Source organism: Barbus barbus, assembly GCF_936440315.1.
Source record: "Barbus barbus genome assembly, chromosome: 2".
Taxonomy (NCBI): Eukaryota; Metazoa; Chordata; class Actinopteri; order Cypriniformes; family Cyprinidae; genus Barbus; species Barbus barbus.
This window is the reverse complement of record NC_136730.1, coordinates 18872958-18892722: the sequence shown is the minus strand read 5'-3', so window position 1 is coordinate 18892722 and position 19765 is coordinate 18872958. Positions and strand designations below refer to the sequence as shown.

Here is a 19765-nt window from a genome sequence, read left to right as displayed (position 1 = left end):
GGGTTGTAGTTCTCTCAAGAAATCTCTGGAAATTAGGAGAGAAATGCAACCAAAAAAAATGGAATTATTTGTGTTTGTGCTAAAATGTGAGTGCAAAAGAGGAATGTGAATTACAGTATGCTATCTCAGTGAAAACCAGACAATAAGCGCCAACAAATCTCTTAGCTTTATTTAGCATGTTTTGCATAACATCACATGTGGAAGGAAAATACTGAGTCTCGACTAGACCCTACAGCATGGAGCTTAAATACAACATGAAATGAAACAAAATGAACACAAGCAAAAAAGAAAAGCAAATCACACCTAAGCACAGACCATGGGATGTGAGTGAGAAATGGGGAACACAAGCAAATGAAGAAAACCACTGAAAGATTTCTTTGCTCTGTCATTTGATCACGGACATGTCATGGGATCAGTTACAGGACAGAAGACAGAAAGAGGACAAGTGTCACAGTTTCTCCAAACCCATTACGTCTCATTTCTTGATGTCTTCTTTTGTGACTTGAGCTGCGATGAAGTGAAAGAACCATTATTAGATTACATCCTGCATTTACAAGGCTGCTCGTGTACAATTATCTAAAGTTACCTTCAGTGATGTTCAAAATAATTCATTATACATCTGAGCGACCCAAAACAAACCTGCATGCATTTCAAAGCTACACCTTTGAAACGGATGAGCCCATTTAGTTAATTCTGGTCATATACAAATTTGAGTTATGATTGTGTTATGAATATCACGTTTTATGTTAATTTTAAATTAATTAACTACCATTCAAAAGTTTGGGGTCAGGAAGTTTTTTTTCCTTTTCTCTAAGAAATTAATACTTTAATAATTATTATTCAACAAGGATGCATTACACTGATCAAAAGTGATAGTAAAGAATAAAAAAGAAAAAAATGTTACCACAAAAATATTAAGCAGGACAAGTGTTTTTAACATTGATAGGAATAAAAATAGTTTATTGAGAACCAAATCAGCAAAAAATTATTTCTTAAAGTGCTGCTAAATTCAGCTTTGCCATCACATGAATAAAATGCATTTTAAATCTATTAAAACAGAAATCAATTATTTTAAATTATAATAAAATGTCATAATTTTTTGAAAAATTAACAATCTTACTGACCCAAAACATTTTGGAATAGTAGAGTGCTTTAAATTTATGTACAAAACTAATTTAGTTCTGTCAGTATCTGGTGGCTCAGAGAGCAAGGGTGCATCTCATTTTGTTAACTCTCTATAATTGTGTCCTTTCCAGGAGTCTAAGCTCACAAGACATAAGGGAAAGATGCAAGGATCAGATGCAAGAAGGAAATAAAGCATTAAAATGTGCAAACTTCTTCATAGTGTGCACCTGTGCATCCTTGCTCCTCTGAAAACTTCCCCTCTCCTCACAGTGCTTTTAGAGAATTGATTTGTCCTTTATGATGACAGAGTTCAATCGATTTCAGTATTGAGAAGCACCCAGACATGCTGGACTTGACACAGTGGAGTGCTTTGTTAAAGAAAGTGCAGGCAGTGTGGGTGTGATGGCAACAAATGGGGCACTGTCATGCTTACCTTGGACACATTTCACACAGAGCAAACCTGAGCTTACTGTTTAGCTGAATGTGAAGGGAAACAGGAAGTAAGGAGGAAGTATTAAAGTGTGACACACAGCTGAAATCATGGATCACTGGATACAGATCCATTTTGGAACTTCAGACACACTTCTAGGTCCAATCCAACAGTTATTAACCAAAATGAAATTTCCGATTTATGGCAAGACATGTTATCCACGTTTCTTTGTTTTGTTTTAAGTAAAAGTATAATTCTAGCCTTTTTTTAAACTCATTTCAGAGTTGTAAAATAACATGTTAATACAAACAGAAGCATGGATGGATTTTGATCTATATGTCTCAGCATATATCTTTTCATTTGTTCTCTTACGTTCAGTGGTCATTCAGGTAAGTTTCATTCAAATAAGACGCCACTGATTATGGTCCCTCATACAACATTTAAAGGCATGGTTGACCCAAATATAAAACTTCTGTCAAGTTTATTTCTTCTGTTGAACGCAAGAAATGATTTTTTTTAATTGTGGCTAACCAAACAGTTGCTGGTCCCATTGACTTTCATGGTCCAGAAAAAAATGCTATAGAAGTAAATGGAGACCAGCAACTGTTTGCTTACCAACATGCTTTAATATCTCTTCTTTTGTGTTCATCAGAAGAAAGAAACTGCTGGTTTGGAACAACTTGAGGGTGAGTAAATGATGACAGAATGTTCATTTTGGGGTTAATCATCCCTTTAAGCAGCACAACTGTTTTCAACAACAAGAAACAAGAAATATTTCTTGAGCACCAAATCAACATCTTAGAATGATTTATGGAGGATCATGTGATACTGCAGACTGGAGTAATAGCTGCTGAAAGTTAAGCTTTGCCATTAATATATATATATATATATATATATATATATATATATATATTACAAACATCTCACTGACCACAGACTTTCATCAACTGTTACTAAGCAAATCTCTAGGTAGCTCTTGAGTTAGAGGCATGTACTTACGGCGAACTTCCAGTTTGCACTCTACTATGTCTTCTCCACTGTCATTGACCGCCTTACACATGTACACACCTCCATCAAACGGACACGGCTTACGGATCTCCAGAGTCAGCACACCCTGATTGCTGAACATACGGTACTTGGCCTCGTTTGTAATGTCCATCTTGTTTTTGTACCATGTGATTTTAGGCTGCACAAAACATTCAGATGGATTTAGAAATAAACTGTCTTGAGAATTTTCTTACATAAACATTTATATGATAGATACTACTTTTTTCCTCGGAGCCTGTTAATATCTGTCTTAAAATACTAGCTTGTAATATATTAAGCCATTAAATGTTTCATGAGCAGGGTGATATAATTTTTTTGTTGTTGTTGTAATATGCACAAAAAATGCTCAAAAATAGACTAATCTGGACTCCTAAAAGTGCCAGCTGGTTGGACCTTTTCTGTTTCAGCATGACAATATCCCTATGAACAAAGTGAGGTCCTTTGGGATGAATTGTAATGCTGACTGTGAAGCAGACCCCATAAGTGACGTCTTTGATGCTCTTGTGTCTGAACGAGACCAAAAGCTACAATCCTCAGCATAGTGGAAAGTATGGAAGCTTACTTAAAGGTATAGTTCATCCAAAAATGAGAATTTTGTCATTAATTACTCACCCTCATGTCGTTCCAAACCCGTAAGACCTTTGTTCATCTTCAGAACACAAATTACGATTTATTTTAAATGAAATACATGAGCTTTCTGACCCTGCATAGGCAGCAATGTAACTGACACATTCAAGGCCCAGAAAGGTAGTAAGGACATGATTAAGTTTCATGTTCAAGGCCCAAAAACATAGTAAGGGCATTGTTACATGTGACATCAGTGGTTCAACCTTATTTTATTAAGCTACGAGAATACTTTTTGTGTGCAAAGAACAAAAGTGTTCTGTATTTCCTAGCTACTTAAAATTACAGATGAACCATTGATGTCACATGGACTATTTTAATGATGCCCATACTACATTTCTGGGCCCTGAACATGGTAGTTCCTTTGCTTTCTATGGAGGGTCAGAAAGCCCTCGGATTTCATCAAAGATATCTGAATTAGTGTTTGTGTCTTATGGGTATGAACGACATGAGGATGTCTTACGGGTTTGGAACAACATTTTTATTTTTATGTGAACTGTCCGTTTAATTGTGATCTTTTTTATATTACAATTTAGACTTTTATTATCTAGAATTGCCGAACAAGCATAAATGACTGATGTTTTGGTGTTTCATATATTTGGACCTACAGTATAGTGCATGACCTTTGATAATTGAGGTCACATGTGCTCACCTTAGGGATGCCTCTTAAGGAGCAGCTGAGTGTAGCATTGTATCCAGCAATAACTGAGCGACTCACGAGAGGATGTGTGAACTTGGGGGCCTCAGAGAAATCACGCTCTTTGTAGGAAGGATGCTTGTACACAATGCCTATAAAGAAAAGCAAAACATACAGTATATCAGGAGATCTAGGGAGCCACGTGGAAATTAGAAAGACTTTAAATACTGACAGTCTAACCACTTAATACTTACAGAAGTGTTCTTGCTATCTACACTGCATACCAGTGAGCAGGCATGAAAATCTAGTATCTGGACACAAACAGTCACCTGTTTTCTGGATGTAGGCGCTGTCTTTGGAGAGGCAAGGCTCTGGACTCAGACCCACCATATTCATGGCATACACATGAAACACGTACTCATTCCCCATGATCAGGTCTGAGACCACACAGTTAGTGCGCCGATACTGCTCGTACACGGTGTACCATTCCTGCAAAAAAGAGAAAAAATACACAAACCTAGTCATATATTGTGTCCCACACTGTTCTCCTCTGAAACTGACAAAACCATATATTTTATATGAAAAATATTAAAATATCCATAAAATAATATATTTTATTTATACATACTACCGTTCAAATATTTTGTCTCAGTAATCTTTTTTTAGAAAGACATTATTATTTTTGTTCAGCACGATGCATTATATTGACCAATATTTAAAGTATAAACATGAAATTAAATGAAGGATAATGTGACACTGAAAACTGGAGCAATGGCTGCTGAAAATTCATTGTTGCCATCACAGAAATAAATGACATTTTAATATATATTAAAATAGTAAAGATACATTTTTTTTAACTCTAATAATGTTTGACATAATTACTGTTTTACTGTTTTCTTTTATTAAATAACTGCAGTTTTGGTAAGCGTAAGTGACTAAAATTTTTAAAAATCTTAACCTCAAACACTGAATGGTAGTTTATTTTAAAAAGTATGATTTTGTGGATATTTTTTAATTCACACGCTGTTAGAAGTTGAGACTTCAGTTCGGTCTTTTTCTGTTTCATCTATCTGTTCCTGTTTTCCCTTATTTGGTTTTGTTCCGGTTTTCCTCATTAGTTCCTTATTAGTTAATTAAGGCTAAGTCTGTTCACCTGTGTTTTTGTCATTATCTCGATCACTTCTTTGTTTCCGTTTTCTTTATAAGCATTCAGTTTGGTGATTATGTTTGTCGAGTCTTAAAGTTATGTTAACGTTATGTTGGTGTGGAAGACTTTGTTTATTGGAACTTTTGTGTCATTAAAGCCTATTTTCCCAAACTCCCTGTTTCCTGCCTTCCCTGGTGCACGTGACGTAACACACACATTATTTATCTTATTTATTGCGGGGTGGGGATTGCATTGGACATGTTCCATGTTTCTTAGAGTTGGTTGTAAATATAATATATCTCATGTGTTAGTTCATTTGGAAATATATGGGCATGAAAATGTCTGAACATGAAGAACAATACATTTCCCTGAAAGGCAAAATTGCACAGGCATAAACCTGCCTCACTAAATTCATTATAATATGTATGTGTTTCCTTAGTTTTTCCAGTATAACTATAAAAATGGGTATAAAACACTCCAGGTTCATCATGAACCACTTTGTCATCTGGTCACCAGCAAACAGTATGTGGGAACGATTTCACTACTTATCCTTGCTAATCTAAAACACTGTAGTGTGGTTCTCAGATTTCTGTCAATTCCACTGTAAAATCATTGCCAATTGTTACAGACAATGCGGAAAGGATTGCTTAGCGCATGTATTAAGCCAAAGTGTCATTACTACAGTATGTTCGTGGGAGCAGTAGATTTTGCAGCAGGTAAATGGCCTGCTCATGAATGTGCCCCAAAGCCTGCAGCCTAAAGTGCTTTTATATTTAGCAGCAGAGCATCTCCGATTTCTGATTGAGATTGTCCTGTGAAACCTGATAATCCGGTGTCTTCCTGCCTGCTGCTCTGGACACAGGGAGAGGAATAGACTAGCTCTAGTAACAATGTGAGGTGAAACCCAAACCGGGTGCTTTTTATTTAGCCGCTAACCTTAGTGGCTCAAGAGTACAAAGGGGTAAAGAGAGCACTATAATGACAGCACTTAAAATCAGGGCAAGGCCGTGGGATAAAATTACAGCAGGGTGGCACTGGTGCACAGGTGCTCTAGTTTGGTGTGCAGCAAGGGTCATTTTGAAGCTTTGGGTACTGGATGTTCTGGATGCTGTTCCCCTGGCCCACAATTCAGTGCCACTGGCCAACTGTATGTCACAAGAGAGGCAATAAACTCAGTCTCCCTGCACTGCTGTGCCACCGATGAATAGTGTACATTACTCAATTACAGTGATCACAAGCTTAGCTGCTTTAGATAGACAATGGCAGGCTTACGAACCCACTAACTCTTTCTCTTTCTCTCAAATTTGAGTTTACTAACAGCCATTGACATATGTACTCTGAAAGTATGACTCTATTAAAGAAACAGGAAATTGATCAAATAAAATTAAATTCTCCACAAATTTTACCATGGTTTTCTTATCTGCCTTCTGGATGGCGTAGCCTGTGATGTCGCAGTTGCCATTATCCTTGGGTGGTTTCCACTCCAGGGCAACGTTGAAGCCCCAAACATCTATCACCTTTAAATTTTGGGGTGGGCCTGGCAGGTCTGACAGTAGAAAAAACAAAATGTGTTTTGATGTTTACTGATACATTCAAACAGACTTGTACTGTAAATAAGAGATCATATTCTGTTACTCTAAACTGTGAATATTGAGTGCAATTTCTAGATTTTATTCTTGCACAGTTGTGTCAAATCTAGTCAATACAGGTTAAACTGACAGTGTATGCTGTAAAACTAGTCCTAGTAACTCACCAACAATCTGTATATTCACACTGGCCCTGTCCTCCACATTCTCAATTTTCACTTGAACTTCATACGTCCCAGAATCCTTTCTCTCAGATCTCCTGATGAAGAGGATGGTATCAGTGTCGCTGTTTCGTATGCTGATCTGCTTAGGGTCCAGAGGCTCGTCGTTCTTTGTCCATGTCACTTGAGGTCGTGGTTTACCCTTAAAAGTTAGGTGGGTGAAGAATGAGTCAAGACATCTCATTGTTCACTTACTATATTACTAACAAAAAAACAAAGAAAAAGATAGATCAATCGATAGATAGAGATATGTTGGGCACTATAGTTCTCTACAGGAGTGTTACAGATGCCGTGCAGACTTGTGTCATTGACTACCAACTGTTTGCAGCCTCTCTCATTGAATTTCAGCCATAGAGCTCAGAGTATTTATAGAGTGAGAGGATGAAGAGCTATGTTTCACAAACTGGGTTCTGTAAACAAACAAGCGGAGAAGTTGCAGTCTAGCCAAACACTGAAGCTCTAGCTGATGGAAACTGTTGGAGGTCAAAGTCTGCATCAAAGGAGGACAGCCAATGGTTTCATATTGCGACAAATAATACTGCTGGATACAGCAATACAGAACTTTGCTGGATCTTTTCATGCAAATCTAAATAGTCACATGTTCCGCGGCATAATTTTGCTAGGGATGTGCACGTTTCAAACCCAATCTTAAGGATGACTCTTCTCACCTGGAAGGGGATTACCAGGTTAATCGTTTCTCCTACTTTCTTGATGATTGTCTGGCGGAGGTTACGGGGTAGCCAGATTTTGGGTCGCTCTGCAATAACAGATTGCAAGTGATTCACATGGTGGCCCTGCATCTTATAATATAATAGCCTGTCTTACCCCATCTCATTTCCTATCTCATTTCCTTCCCAACAGTGAACTGTAATGCAATGAAATAGATGGATTTTCACTTAAAAATAAAGCTCATTTGCCTGAACATTAGCATTCATAAGATTCATTCTTTTATCAGGTAGACTCATCTGTAGCAAGAATCATTAACATATGGTGTCTCTAAACACAATCTAGAACATAAAAAGTTGACATATTTGAACCTTTAGCAGTCCACATTGTGCAAAACCCCATCACTCTTAAGTGTTGACCTTAAAAGGGCTAGCATAACATTTTAAGATCATTCTCTGTGTAACTCACGCATGATTTCACGGATGGTGACTGCTTGTTGCAATGTGGCAGGAAGGCTTGGGCCTGCCATGTTATACGCCCTCACGCGGAACTGCATCTTCTCTCCAGTTGGCAGGTCATGGATGATCACAGAGGTCCTTTCTGTGAGACCCGAAAATGCAGGAATCCATTCATCCGCTACAGAGATGAAATAAAGGTTTCAAAAACAGAGCAGTGTGAATTTATTCTGAATAGTACTCTGATGCAGTTAAAACAATCATATGTTTTACACCTGAATTTCTGAAGCTATACTACCGTCAGGGTCAATGCAACTTTTTGAAACTTATACCTTTATTATTAAGGAAACTTATACCTTTATTCAACAAGGATGCTTTAAATTGATTTAAAAAATCAAAGAATTATGAAAAATGTTTCTTGAGCACCAAATCAACATACAGAATGATTTCTGAAGGATCATGTGACACTGAATACTGGAGTAATGGCTTCTGAAAATTCAGCTTTGCCATCACAGTAATAATATATAACATATTTCACCATTTTTCAGTATTTTGATAAATGCAGCCTTATTAAATATAAGTACCAAAACATATTTTAAAATATTACTGACACCAAACTTTTTTAAAACAAGTGTATTCTCATTATAAACACATTTAAAGAAATTCTGTCACGCATATAAATCTTTAAACCATCCCATACTTACAGCCTTCCTTGCAGTACTCAACACCATAGCCTTCAAGTTCAGCTGAGCCTATCCTCTCTGGAGCCCTCCATTTCAGAGAGATGGTGGTATCGCTGATGTCATCCACACACAGGCCAGTGGGCTCGCTGGTAGGAGCTGTGGACAGGAAGTCGATACAAATATGTATGTGTATGTGTTTCAGTCAAAAGAAACTATGTTCTTGTATAAAGGTTTGGCCAAGTACCATTTCCTTTGTACTGGCAGCTGGAGTAAATAAATCATGTACCATCTGACACCCTTATTTGTCTTTCCATTATCACTTTAGCCAATAAATTAATAAACTGGTTACAATTTTTGCACCTAGCTCTGAAATGATGATGTACTAAAAATTAGCTTTGTCAACTGACGGCAAGGAAAACCCTTGTGTGCATGATGTATTTTGAGTGCAACATTTGCTGTATTACACTTATATACTGTTACTAAGCCATCAAAGACAGAGATGGTACTGGAGACTTGTAATACATAGCTGGATTAAGTAGGCCTTGTCATTGTGGTCTCCAATAAAGTTCCACTAAACAATGTGAGAAGAGCACTGCGTTGTCATTAAACTAAGCAGCCATGGAAACTATGGAAGCAACCTCAATTGTGTGACGTTCATCTCCACTTACCTTTGAGACTACCTTCACAGAAAGCCGTTCATTACTGACAAGAATTACCAACATTGCTTGAATGAGTCTGAGTTTAACTTTGGGTTGTGGTGATAAGGGCCTCCTGAAGATAAACATGCTGTCTGCTGTGATTTGTAAGCAAGCTCAAGTCTAAAATGTTTGTGCCATATTTAAGCTCCAATGACATGCTAAGGTCAAGCTATGTATTGTACTTGACAACCACTCTAAACCACTTGCAAACAACTACTCTAAATATGAGGCCAATAGAAATAAACAGAGTAAAAGGATCAAGCTTTGCTTTGGTATGCTTATTCAGGCCTTAAGGTGCATTCATATTTACCATCCTTTCATGGTAAAATCTAAGCTTAGTCATTTCAACAGGAATTTACAATTGGGATCTAGAGTGAAAGATTTGCCCGTGCAGATTTTGCACCGGGTTCAAGATGCAACTTGATCCAACCAGCAGAACACCACAAGTGACTTCTTTTTGAAATGTGCTTTATACATCGCTTCACTACTGACAATTAACATTTTTTGCCCGCAACATTTCAGTAATGTAACCATATCTTCAGATGCAACCATTCACACAATGACAGTAATATCCGCTTGTTATGTCATGACGTAAGTAATACTGTTTTACTTGGTTCAATTGAGAATACTATCTCAACAGCATATCATTTCTCAAGCTTAATACAGTTACAATACCCATGTGGACAGGCATTATACAACTGGTTTAGGTTTTAATGCTACTCTATGCTGTATTCTTGAAATAAGTTAGTGACAATGATGCATCAAGACAGCCGTAAAAAGATATATAAAGATGTCACGGAGAGTGGTATAATCCCTGGAGATTAATAATCTCCACAAAAGATAGTTAGAAATAGACGCCATACTGCTAACAGGTTTAGACTCTGGTTCCGGCTCTGGTGGGGGGGCAGTTTCCTCTGGAGGTGCTTCTGCAGATGGTGCCCCTTCCTCTCCCAGTGGTGCTGCTTCTGCTGGAGAAGCTCCATCTTCAGGAGGAGCAGGAGTTGCCTCCTCAGATGGAGGTGCAGGAGTTTCAGCACTGGCCTCTTGTGCAGGTTCTTGTGGAGGTGGTGCTTCTGGCTCAGGTTCTTTGGTTTCTGCTGGGACATCGGGCACTTGCTCGGCCGGTGGTGCTTCAGCTGACTTCTTCTCAGCAGTCTTGGGGAGCATTGGTTTGGTCATTTTGTCTCTGGATCAATTCAGTCTGGTGTGTTTTACAAGTAGAGCCTCCTGAAAAGTGTCTGTCCATTCAGTAACACCTGCTGTGGTCTTCTCTAGGCACAGTGACAGTGACAGGCAAGTAACAAAGGAAGTGCACTGTCCTGCCCCCTCTTCTCTTTTGTCAATGCAGTAGATACAGCTGTGCAAAGTGCTAACATGTCATTATTTATAGAGAAGGATGCCATGGATAGTTTCCTAATCAGCTGTCTTGTAACAGACAACAGACTACACAGATAGCAATGCTTTTAACGCAGCTCATTAGAAGATTATGTAAAAGATGAGCAAAAAATTAATGCATCATTAACATGCAATATTGTTTAAACTGAAAAGGACCTTTTCAGACCACTTTAAAAGAACACAACCTGTTAATTGTACCAATTATATGCGTGAGATGTGGCTAAATAGCTCTATGTGTCTGGAGAGGAACAGCAAGAGATAGTTCATCCAAAAGTGAAAATTCAGCCATTATTCATGACTTTCATGACGTTTCAAGAAGATATTTTGTAGAATGTTGGTAGCTAAACCGCTTCAGTTCCCATGGATTCACACTGTATGGACAAAAAATAAAATGGAAAGCAATGGGAACTGAAACCACAGAAGAACAACATGAGGGGTGACTAAAGAATGATTTTTGTTTTGTTTTGTTTTGTTAAACTATCCCTTTACTTGACAAGCAGATCTTGGATCTTTCCAAAAAATTGCAATATTAAAATCACAAGATATCACAATGAAAGCAGTGGATGGAATCCATAAAACTGGTATTCAGCAAGCATATGCTATCCTCCTGATTAACCACAACATAATAAAATTAAATATCTGTAACAGAGGCTTAAAGAAAAGCAGGGGAAACAAACAAGTTCCTAATACGTAAGCAAAGTTATAAATCAAAGCAGTGGAACTCACCAACTGGCACAAATGGCTGGGAGGCAGCACTGGGGCGTGACATGCCAATGGCGTTTACTGCGTAAACACGCATTTCGTAGGACACACCCTCAATCATTCTCTTGGCTTCATATGTGGTCTCTTTATAAGGATCAAAATTGAGTCTCATCCATCTATAGCTCTTTTTCTTCTTCCTTTCAAGGACGTAACCTGAAATACATTAAGAGCACATTATTATCATCATGCATTTCCTCTATAGTGCACATTAAAAAGAGAATTTTCAGATATATTAGTAGGTCATTTTTCATTAGGTGTTTTTTTTTCATACTATGTGGCTCCTTATAATATAATATAATATAATATAATATAGGCTCCTTTACTTTACTTCAAGTTAGAAGAAGTTTGTGTTACGTAAAATTTATTCATAGTTCTTTGGAACATGTGATGTCAACAAGATTTACTTAATAGAATATGAACTACTTGTAGTAACGCTATACATAGCTCTGTTGTAATGCTGTGTACTATTATTATTAAGTCACCTATAATTGGCTGGCCACCATCAAAGAGTGGGGGATCCCATTGGACAAGACATGAATCTTCACCGACACTAAGGATTCTGGGAGCTTCAGGTGGGTCTGGCACATCTGTAAAACATCAAAGCTCAGTCATGCCATTTCTTCTGTACAGCAAACATCAAAGGCATTTTGCTCTCAAATGGAAGCTCTATTCTATACATTTGAATACTGCAAACCTTCTGAAGGCAATACACACAGAGTCATGATAAACAGACAGAAAAAGATGTGGACAGTTTAGTTTGTGGCATTTTGATTTGTTATATTTTAGTTCAGTACTAAAGTGAAGTGTACAGTTCTGAAGTGTACAAAAGAGTGCTGCAACATAGCCTATAATGAAATTAGGGCCTAACTTCAGCCTCCCAGAGAACAGCTGTGAAACGTACCCATCGTGATGTGATTTAAAGAAGCTTACCAACAACTTTGACATTAATGTCAGCTGTATCCTCTCCAGCAGGATTGCGTACAATGACAGAGTACACGCCCTCATCCTGACGCTCCGCCCCCTCAATGGTAAAGATACAATGGCCTTTGGTACTCTCCACATGGACTCGTCCATCTGAGTCTGTTAGCACCTGAACAACCAATCAAAACCACTTGTTAAAAATGTTAAACATAAATCTGGATCAATCACAGGCCTTCAAACTCAACTCTGAATACAGGCAATCAGGAATAGATCACAGAGGAAGATCTAATAAAACTTGCAAATCCCAAAACACCAATAGATACCACAAATATCTGAAATATCAGATAATATACATTACCTGTTAAATACCCCCCTAGTTCCTATGAATGGATGGTGCTTACCTTTTATTTGCAAACTTTATACTTTACGAACTTTAGATTATAAAAGATTCACTCACCTTGTAGACACAGTATTCTACAGAGTTGTGTGTGGTGTGTGTGAAAAACCTGCTTCATAACTGTCAAGATCTCAAAAGTATGATGATTTTTGTGTCAAAGTAATGCTCGTGTTAATGTTATAGCAGCTTGTTTCCTTTTTACCGAGGAAAAGACAAACCACAGTTAAAGTGAAGAAAAAAGATGCTTTATCAAATTTTAACAATTTCAATCACTGAACTATATTAAAAAAGAAATACTTAAAGAGTGAATACATGTATATATATATATATACTGTATATACACACACTTGGTCAGAATTATCGGTACCCTTAGTAAATATGATCAAAATAAATTTGCATTGTTAATCCTTTTGATCTTTTTTTTTTTTAAATCACAAAAATTTAAGCTTTCATTGGAGAATAAGAATTTAAAATGGGATTTTTTCTCAAATACTTGTTGGACACAATTACTGGTACCCCTAGAAATTCTTATGAGTAAAATATATCTGAAATATATTCCCATTCATATTCACAATTTTGAGCACACCAGCGTGATTATGAACATGAAATTATCCCGCCATGCCTTCCTGTTTCACTGAAAAATAAATAGGGAAAACAAAGGCCAAATTCCAAATTAATCATCCATCACAATGAGAAAAAACAAAGAATATATTTCTGATGTGCAGCAAAAGATAATTGAGCTTCACATATTAGTGAAGTGGCTTTAAGAAAAGAGCTAGAGCAGTGAAAATTCCCATTTCCACCATCAGGGCAATAATTAAGAATTTCCTATCAACATAAAATGTTATCTTGAGCATATTCAGTTGTCAGACACGACTGGAACTTCAAATGGGACTGGCTTCTATGGTCAGATGTAAATAAAAAATAGCTTTTTAGCAGCACCTTTACACCCTTTAGAAAATGAGTGGGGTGAACTGAAGAGCAGAAGCACCGTCATGGAGGCGTGATTCTGGATGAAGGAATGGTCTCTGATCTCTTGTCAGGTGTTCTCTAACCTCTTCAGGCATTATAGGAGAAAACTCCTATACTATTTTGGCAAATGGAGGTTTCAAAAAGTATTGAATAAAAGTGTACCGTTAATTGTGTGTATTAGAGAAAAACATTTATTTCATAATGATATTTCCCCACCATTTAAAAAAAAATTTATTCTCAAATGAAAGGTTAGATTTTAGATTTGTGAATTTTTTAAATAACAGATCAAAAGGATTAACAATACAGATTTACTTCCACAGCCTTCTTTGATCATATTTACCAAGGGTCCCAACAATTCTGACCATATATATATGTATATATATATATTTATATATGTATATACACATATATATATGGAGTGTGCCCCTGGATAAATTGATCAAGACTGCAACATCATGCAACGTAGGTCAATAACATCACAGCTAAAGCAAGAAGCATAAAAGACACATGATTATGTGCTGTGTACAAGCAGTTGGGGATTTTTAAGGCCCAAACTCACTTCACCGTTCTTCACTGTCCATGTATGCCTTGGTTCAGGTCGCGACTCTCCCTCCTTAAAGCTACCCTACATGAGCAGAGCAGAAGCTGTGAAGCCATGGCAACCAGGTCAGAGATTAAGTGTGAGAAACTGAACTATCAACCTTCCATCTCAGCACAAAACTCCCAGTCCCAGTGAGCCTCGACAAGACTTTCTGGTTATGGCTGGGAGATGTTACAGTACCTACCTGTCAAGGCTTCTGAAGCCCAGATGATGGGTCTCCTGTTACATTTGCAGGACAACATGGCAAATCGTAAAGACTTACAGTAAACATATAAAGCATACCACAAACTGCAGGTGAATTCAAAAGCATAATTTGTCCTCAAAAAATGATTTTCTAACTAAATAACATTCTAAAGGAAAGGTTTAGTGTAGGTTTGAGGATTCTGTCATTTTTGACAGGGCTGCATTTCTCAAGCAGATCTTACAGATCATTACCGCCAATGGTTTCTACAATCTACTTAGGCTTACAATGCTTTTGGGAAACACAGCTCGGACCTATTCGCTCAGACAGGGATTGTTAGAAATCGATACCAGACAAAATGTAATGAATCGCTCCTACCTTTTCTCCTTTTGTCCAAACCACAGTGGGGGCAGGATCTCCAGTAATTGGTACATCTAGTCGCAGTTTGTTTCCAGCCACAACCAAGACTGTGGACTCAGCGGTGCGGCCCATGCAGTCCAGATGAATCTTGGGAGGATCTTAAAAAAAATAAAAATAAAAATGTTGACACATTTCTAAAAGTTAAGTGTTACAAAATAGGGTTACTTTCTTTCATTTCAATATTTATGGTTTAATGTAGTTACAACCAGTAACACATCATGATTACAGATTATATTAATGCTGTTTTTATCTTTACCTTGGCGAGGAACAAAGTCGATCTTGACCTCTGTAAAGATAAAACAATAATTTCAAAAACATGGCACAGATTTTTATTCATTTATTTTTTAAAGAGCATGTTAAACTCACATTCTTCAGTAATAATTAAAAAAAGGATGTACCTAAAAAGTTGAGCTTGGCAGAGAGATTGAAGGCATAGCCCTCAGGAACAAATGTGTAGTCACCCTCATCCTCTGGCTTTATGTCATCAATGGTCAGCTTATGAATCCTAAATATAAATGAAAAAGTAACTTCACAATATAAACAACAGCTGTAACAAATAGCGAAGTGATGTTGTAACAGCCATATTTTCAAAATCCTGTATCTTTTAATTTACAAACGCTACTTTTCTGACCATGAAAAGTGTGTGTTTTATCATTTCAGTTTTGTTCATCTGTTTTGATTTAGAACCAGTGAATGATTCTTTGAATAGGTTCTTTTCAAATAATGAATCAAAAGAGTTCACGATTCAGACCAGTGGCGGCTCCAGGATTTTTTTTGTTGGGGGTGCTAAGGGGGGGGGGCTTAACAGTTCAGAGGGGGTGCTAAAAACAGTAATTACATTGAGAGAAAGTAATGAACGCCTAAACTTTAGCTATCAGTTTTTTTATACAGCAGCTTCGAAAAAGTCATACTTTACTTTTTTCTGTGGAATTAAACTTCTCATATGCCACTGTTATTAGTAATATACTAATGCCAACAGCCAAATATGACACTTACAAAGTAATATAATTTATGAACGAATATAGAAAAGAGAGAAAGTTGGATTTGTTCTTTTTTTCAATTCAATAAATTCATAAAACTATTTCCACACGGGCACACATTGCGGGTCATAACCTCCCCGTGCTGATTTGCATGGTATCATGTGTCGATGATAGCCGTTACATTCTTCTTAATATTAGGCCTATTATTATTATAAGATAATTTTTTATTATTAAATTACTTGAAATTATTGCCCCGCAAATTTAATTTAAATTAATTAAAAAATAATTTCATAGCTCATCACCGCATGATGCACTGTGAGGATAATAAAATTAGCTTACTCCTCATTGAAAATGTTTTTTTAAATATTTTTTAAAACAGGTCTATTAATTTATACAATGAATTATAGGCCTATAATTAAAATTATTAACACTGCAGTCATCAATGACAATTCAGAGCAGCTTTATTTCAGGCACTGGTGTTCAAAAACAACCTGTTTTTGAATGTGCATGCGCTGATTTGTGACTGCGTGTTTTGAGTTTATTGCTTATAGACATCAAGAAATCTCCAACTTAATATTTATGTAACACACGTGCACTTACCTGCCAATGTGTGTGATATGAGTTCTAGCATCAGGTTTCACCTCCACTCCATTTTTGTACCAGGTGCCTTTCACATTCTCATCAGAAACCTCACATTTGAACACAGCCTGGTCTTTGGCCTTCACCGTCAGGTCAGCAATGTTTTGATAGACCTCTAGCTGTTTCTCTAAAGGTCAGAGGTCAAAAAGAACACTGTCGTCACACATGACAAAAAACTAATTATGGATGCTTACCACATCATACCACAAAAGCTATTCTAGTATATGTTATCATCACTAACTAAAACGTAACATGGAAATACCATATTTTTTGGATGTAACATCATAACATGGAAAACCTTTGAATTACCTTGATGTAACATGTAAACACCATAGTTTGTTATTATAGTTAGTAAATGTTCAGTAACCATAGTATTGCCATCTGATACTGTACCATGTTTGTAAGGGATTTAGGTAAGTTAAAAATCGATAAAATGTTAATTAAAAAAATTTTTTTTTTTTTTGGAGCTTGAGTGAAGTGAAGTGACATTCAGCCAAGTATGGTGACCCATACTCGGAATTCGTGCTCTGCATTTAACCCATCCAACGTGCACACACACAGCAGTGAACACACACACACCGTGAACACACACCCGGAGCAGTGGGCAGCCATTTTATGCTGCAGCGCCCGGGGAGCAGTTGGGGGTTCGGTGCCTTGCTCAAGGGCACCTCAGTCGTGGTATTGAGGGTGGAGAGAGCGCTGGACATTCACTCCCCCCATCTACAATTCCTGCTGGCCAGAGACTCGAACCCGCAACCTTTGGATTACAGTCCAACTCTCTAACCATTAGGCCACGACTTCCCCCTGGACAACCCTGGTCACCATTTGCATTCATTGAATGAAAAATAATAGCATGAACATCCTGCCTGTTGTGGTTTACACAACAAAGAAATCATACAGTTCTGCAGCAACATGCAGGTGAGTAACTGATTCATGTTTGGGTGAACTATCCCTTTAAGATAATAAAGAGAGGTGGGGTAAAGAAAGGTAACAATCCCACCGACGGGCTGGTAGAGTTATAGTATTACTGGGGAGCTTTTTTTTTCTTGGCACCTCTTGATCAAAAGACAAACTGGTAGCAGTCATACCTGGGTATAAGTTTGCTTTTAAAGTGCTATGCATGCCTCAAGACTCAGAATAGGAGACAGCGGGAATACAGAGAGTGAGAAAGAGACAGAAGCAAACAATAAAAAGAAATGGGAGAGAAAGGGAATAAGTCATAAATCTTTCTTAGATGCTATTAAAAGAAAGGGATGGAGCAGTGTGGGACAATGTCCAAAAGAGAGAGTGAGGGAGGAACAGACAGAGTCACCTGCCCTGTTAAAATATATGGGTCAGGCGGTCTAACAATAGCTGGCATGTTGGCATTGTGAATGTTAACCTTGAACAGAAGGGTTGGTGGCCATGTTTTCTAAATTGATGAGAGGTGAAGTTTGAATGACATGGCCATGAGTGTGAAACCTTAAAGGCTACCATATGTGCAAAGTATTTTTTTTTAAATAAATATATAATTAATTCATCCCTTCCACTGTCAAGGGTGGAATTCGTTCAGTAAGTTACAGTACAAATCTAAAAATATCTATAACTGGGGACCGAAGTCTGCAAATATAGGAGGACTTGAAACTCTCTAAATTCAGATATTTACCCTGAACCATGAGCTCTGCTAATGATTGCCCTCCATTGGTTTTCACCCTGTAGTGTCCACAGTCCTCCTTGGTCACATCATTAATGATAAGGACATGCTTACATCCATCTTTCTTGAAGCGATACTTGAAGGACTCATCTCGGGTAAGTTCCACTCCATCTTTCTCCCTGTACAGGTCAGAAGTTTGGTATTCATTAATATCTGTTGAAGTTTAGGTCAGAGTCTCATTGAACTGCAATTCACTATTCATATAAATAGGCCTATGCAGTTGAAAAAAAAAAAGTTATGACAGAAAATGTTAAATTACAGAAGGAAGAGTTCCAAGAAGATTTGCACCTAAACATGAAAGAACAAAAGCATTTATAAAAGTACTATCATGGCTAACAGTATTACGGCAGTGATGTACTCTAATAACAACCTCTAAAATGTAAAGCTTGATTTATGAGCATTACTGCAGGGTAGTGGGAGCAATTGGGATCAATCAGATGGCTGACATAGTAAAGGACTAACAATTTATACTAAGTTGATAGCTGCTAATCTTTTCTCATACTTGCATAAGCTTTTACACAGACCCCCAAGCGACACAACTTTACATCATATGCCGATTCATTACAATCAGTTTAGACCAGGGGTTCTCAAAGTCTACATTCAAAGGTCCAAATCTGAATTTTCATCAGTGTCAAAGGTCCGGAACAATTGGTTATTACAAAATGTGTTTTTAATAAACATACATAACATATAACAAATAAACACTCATTTAAAAAAAAAAAAAGGTTCCCTTTGCATTCAAAATACTTTAATAACAAGTGCAAAAGTGGCAAAACAATTAATTTAAGTGTCAGCAGTAGAAGTCGACCTATAATGTTTTTTCTCTGGCCAATGCCGATATTTAGAAATCAGGGCAGCCTATGGCCGATATATGATGCTGATTTTTTGGGCCGATTTTCTCTTTTTTTCCCTTTATATCAAAAGAGAGTTTGCGTAAATGGTTATTGCAGGGCACAAGATAGTAATAGTATTAGTAGCCTAATTCATAGTAATAATACATGGCTCAAAACTTAAGCACCTTCTCAAAACAGTTCTGAAGCATGCTTTTTTGTTTATGTTTGCTGACAGACACCAGTGTTTCCCGCAGACTAGCAAATGCAAGTTGATTCTCTGCCAGCAGGAGGCGCTGTTGGAGCGTGATATATAGCTGTTTCCCCGGTAACGACTGTAATCAAATAAGCGCTACTTTGTCAGCCATTACAGGAAAGACCAAATGAAAATTGACATCAAAGCTTTTCTGAAGAAAACGGACGGTTCTTTTAAAAGATACATTCATATAAAAACACCCGCGCAGCATTTTATTTTTGAAACGCGCAGTGCTCAGTTTATTCAATGAAGTATAAGCCTTTTGGAAAATCTATTTGTAGCGGCCAGTTTTGATATTGTGACAAGCCGCCACAAATAAATATATACACTGGGCACTGCTATAAGACAAATTGCCATAATATAAGTGATAGCAAAACAAAACAAAAAAATAAAAATATT

The 19765-nt window shown here is 37.2% G+C and overlaps 1 protein-coding gene across 1 annotated transcript in view; it reads right to left on the bottom strand.

Annotated features, from left to right (window-relative positions):
• Positions 1-144: 144 nt before the first annotated feature.
• The window catches only part of LOC306880180 (myosin-binding protein C, cardiac-type-like), a 34493-nt gene continuing 14872 nt past the window's right edge, over positions 145-19765 (bottom strand). Inside the window, exons 15-31 of the mRNA XM_079433515.1 lie at positions 18233-18399; positions 16549-16714; positions 15367-15473; positions 15225-15254; positions 14927-15066; positions 12407-12566; positions 11959-12063; positions 11441-11629; positions 8643-8777; positions 7952-8119; positions 7486-7574; positions 6764-6959; positions 6417-6556; positions 4193-4352; positions 3879-4015; positions 2555-2741; positions 145-507 (exon numbers count right to left, since the gene is read on the bottom strand). Coding sequence (XP_079289641.1) covers positions 476-507; positions 2555-2741; positions 3879-4015; positions 4193-4352; positions 6417-6556; positions 6764-6959; positions 7486-7574; positions 7952-8119; positions 8643-8777; positions 11441-11629; positions 11959-12063; positions 12407-12566; positions 14927-15066; positions 15225-15254; positions 15367-15473; positions 16549-16714; positions 18233-18399 — 2308 coding nt within the window. The 3' untranslated portion in view covers positions 145-475. The remainder of the gene's footprint in view (positions 508-2554; positions 2742-3878; positions 4016-4192; positions 4353-6416; positions 6557-6763; positions 6960-7485; positions 7575-7951; positions 8120-8642; positions 8778-11440; positions 11630-11958; positions 12064-12406; positions 12567-14926; positions 15067-15224; positions 15255-15366; positions 15474-16548; positions 16715-18232; positions 18400-19765) is intronic.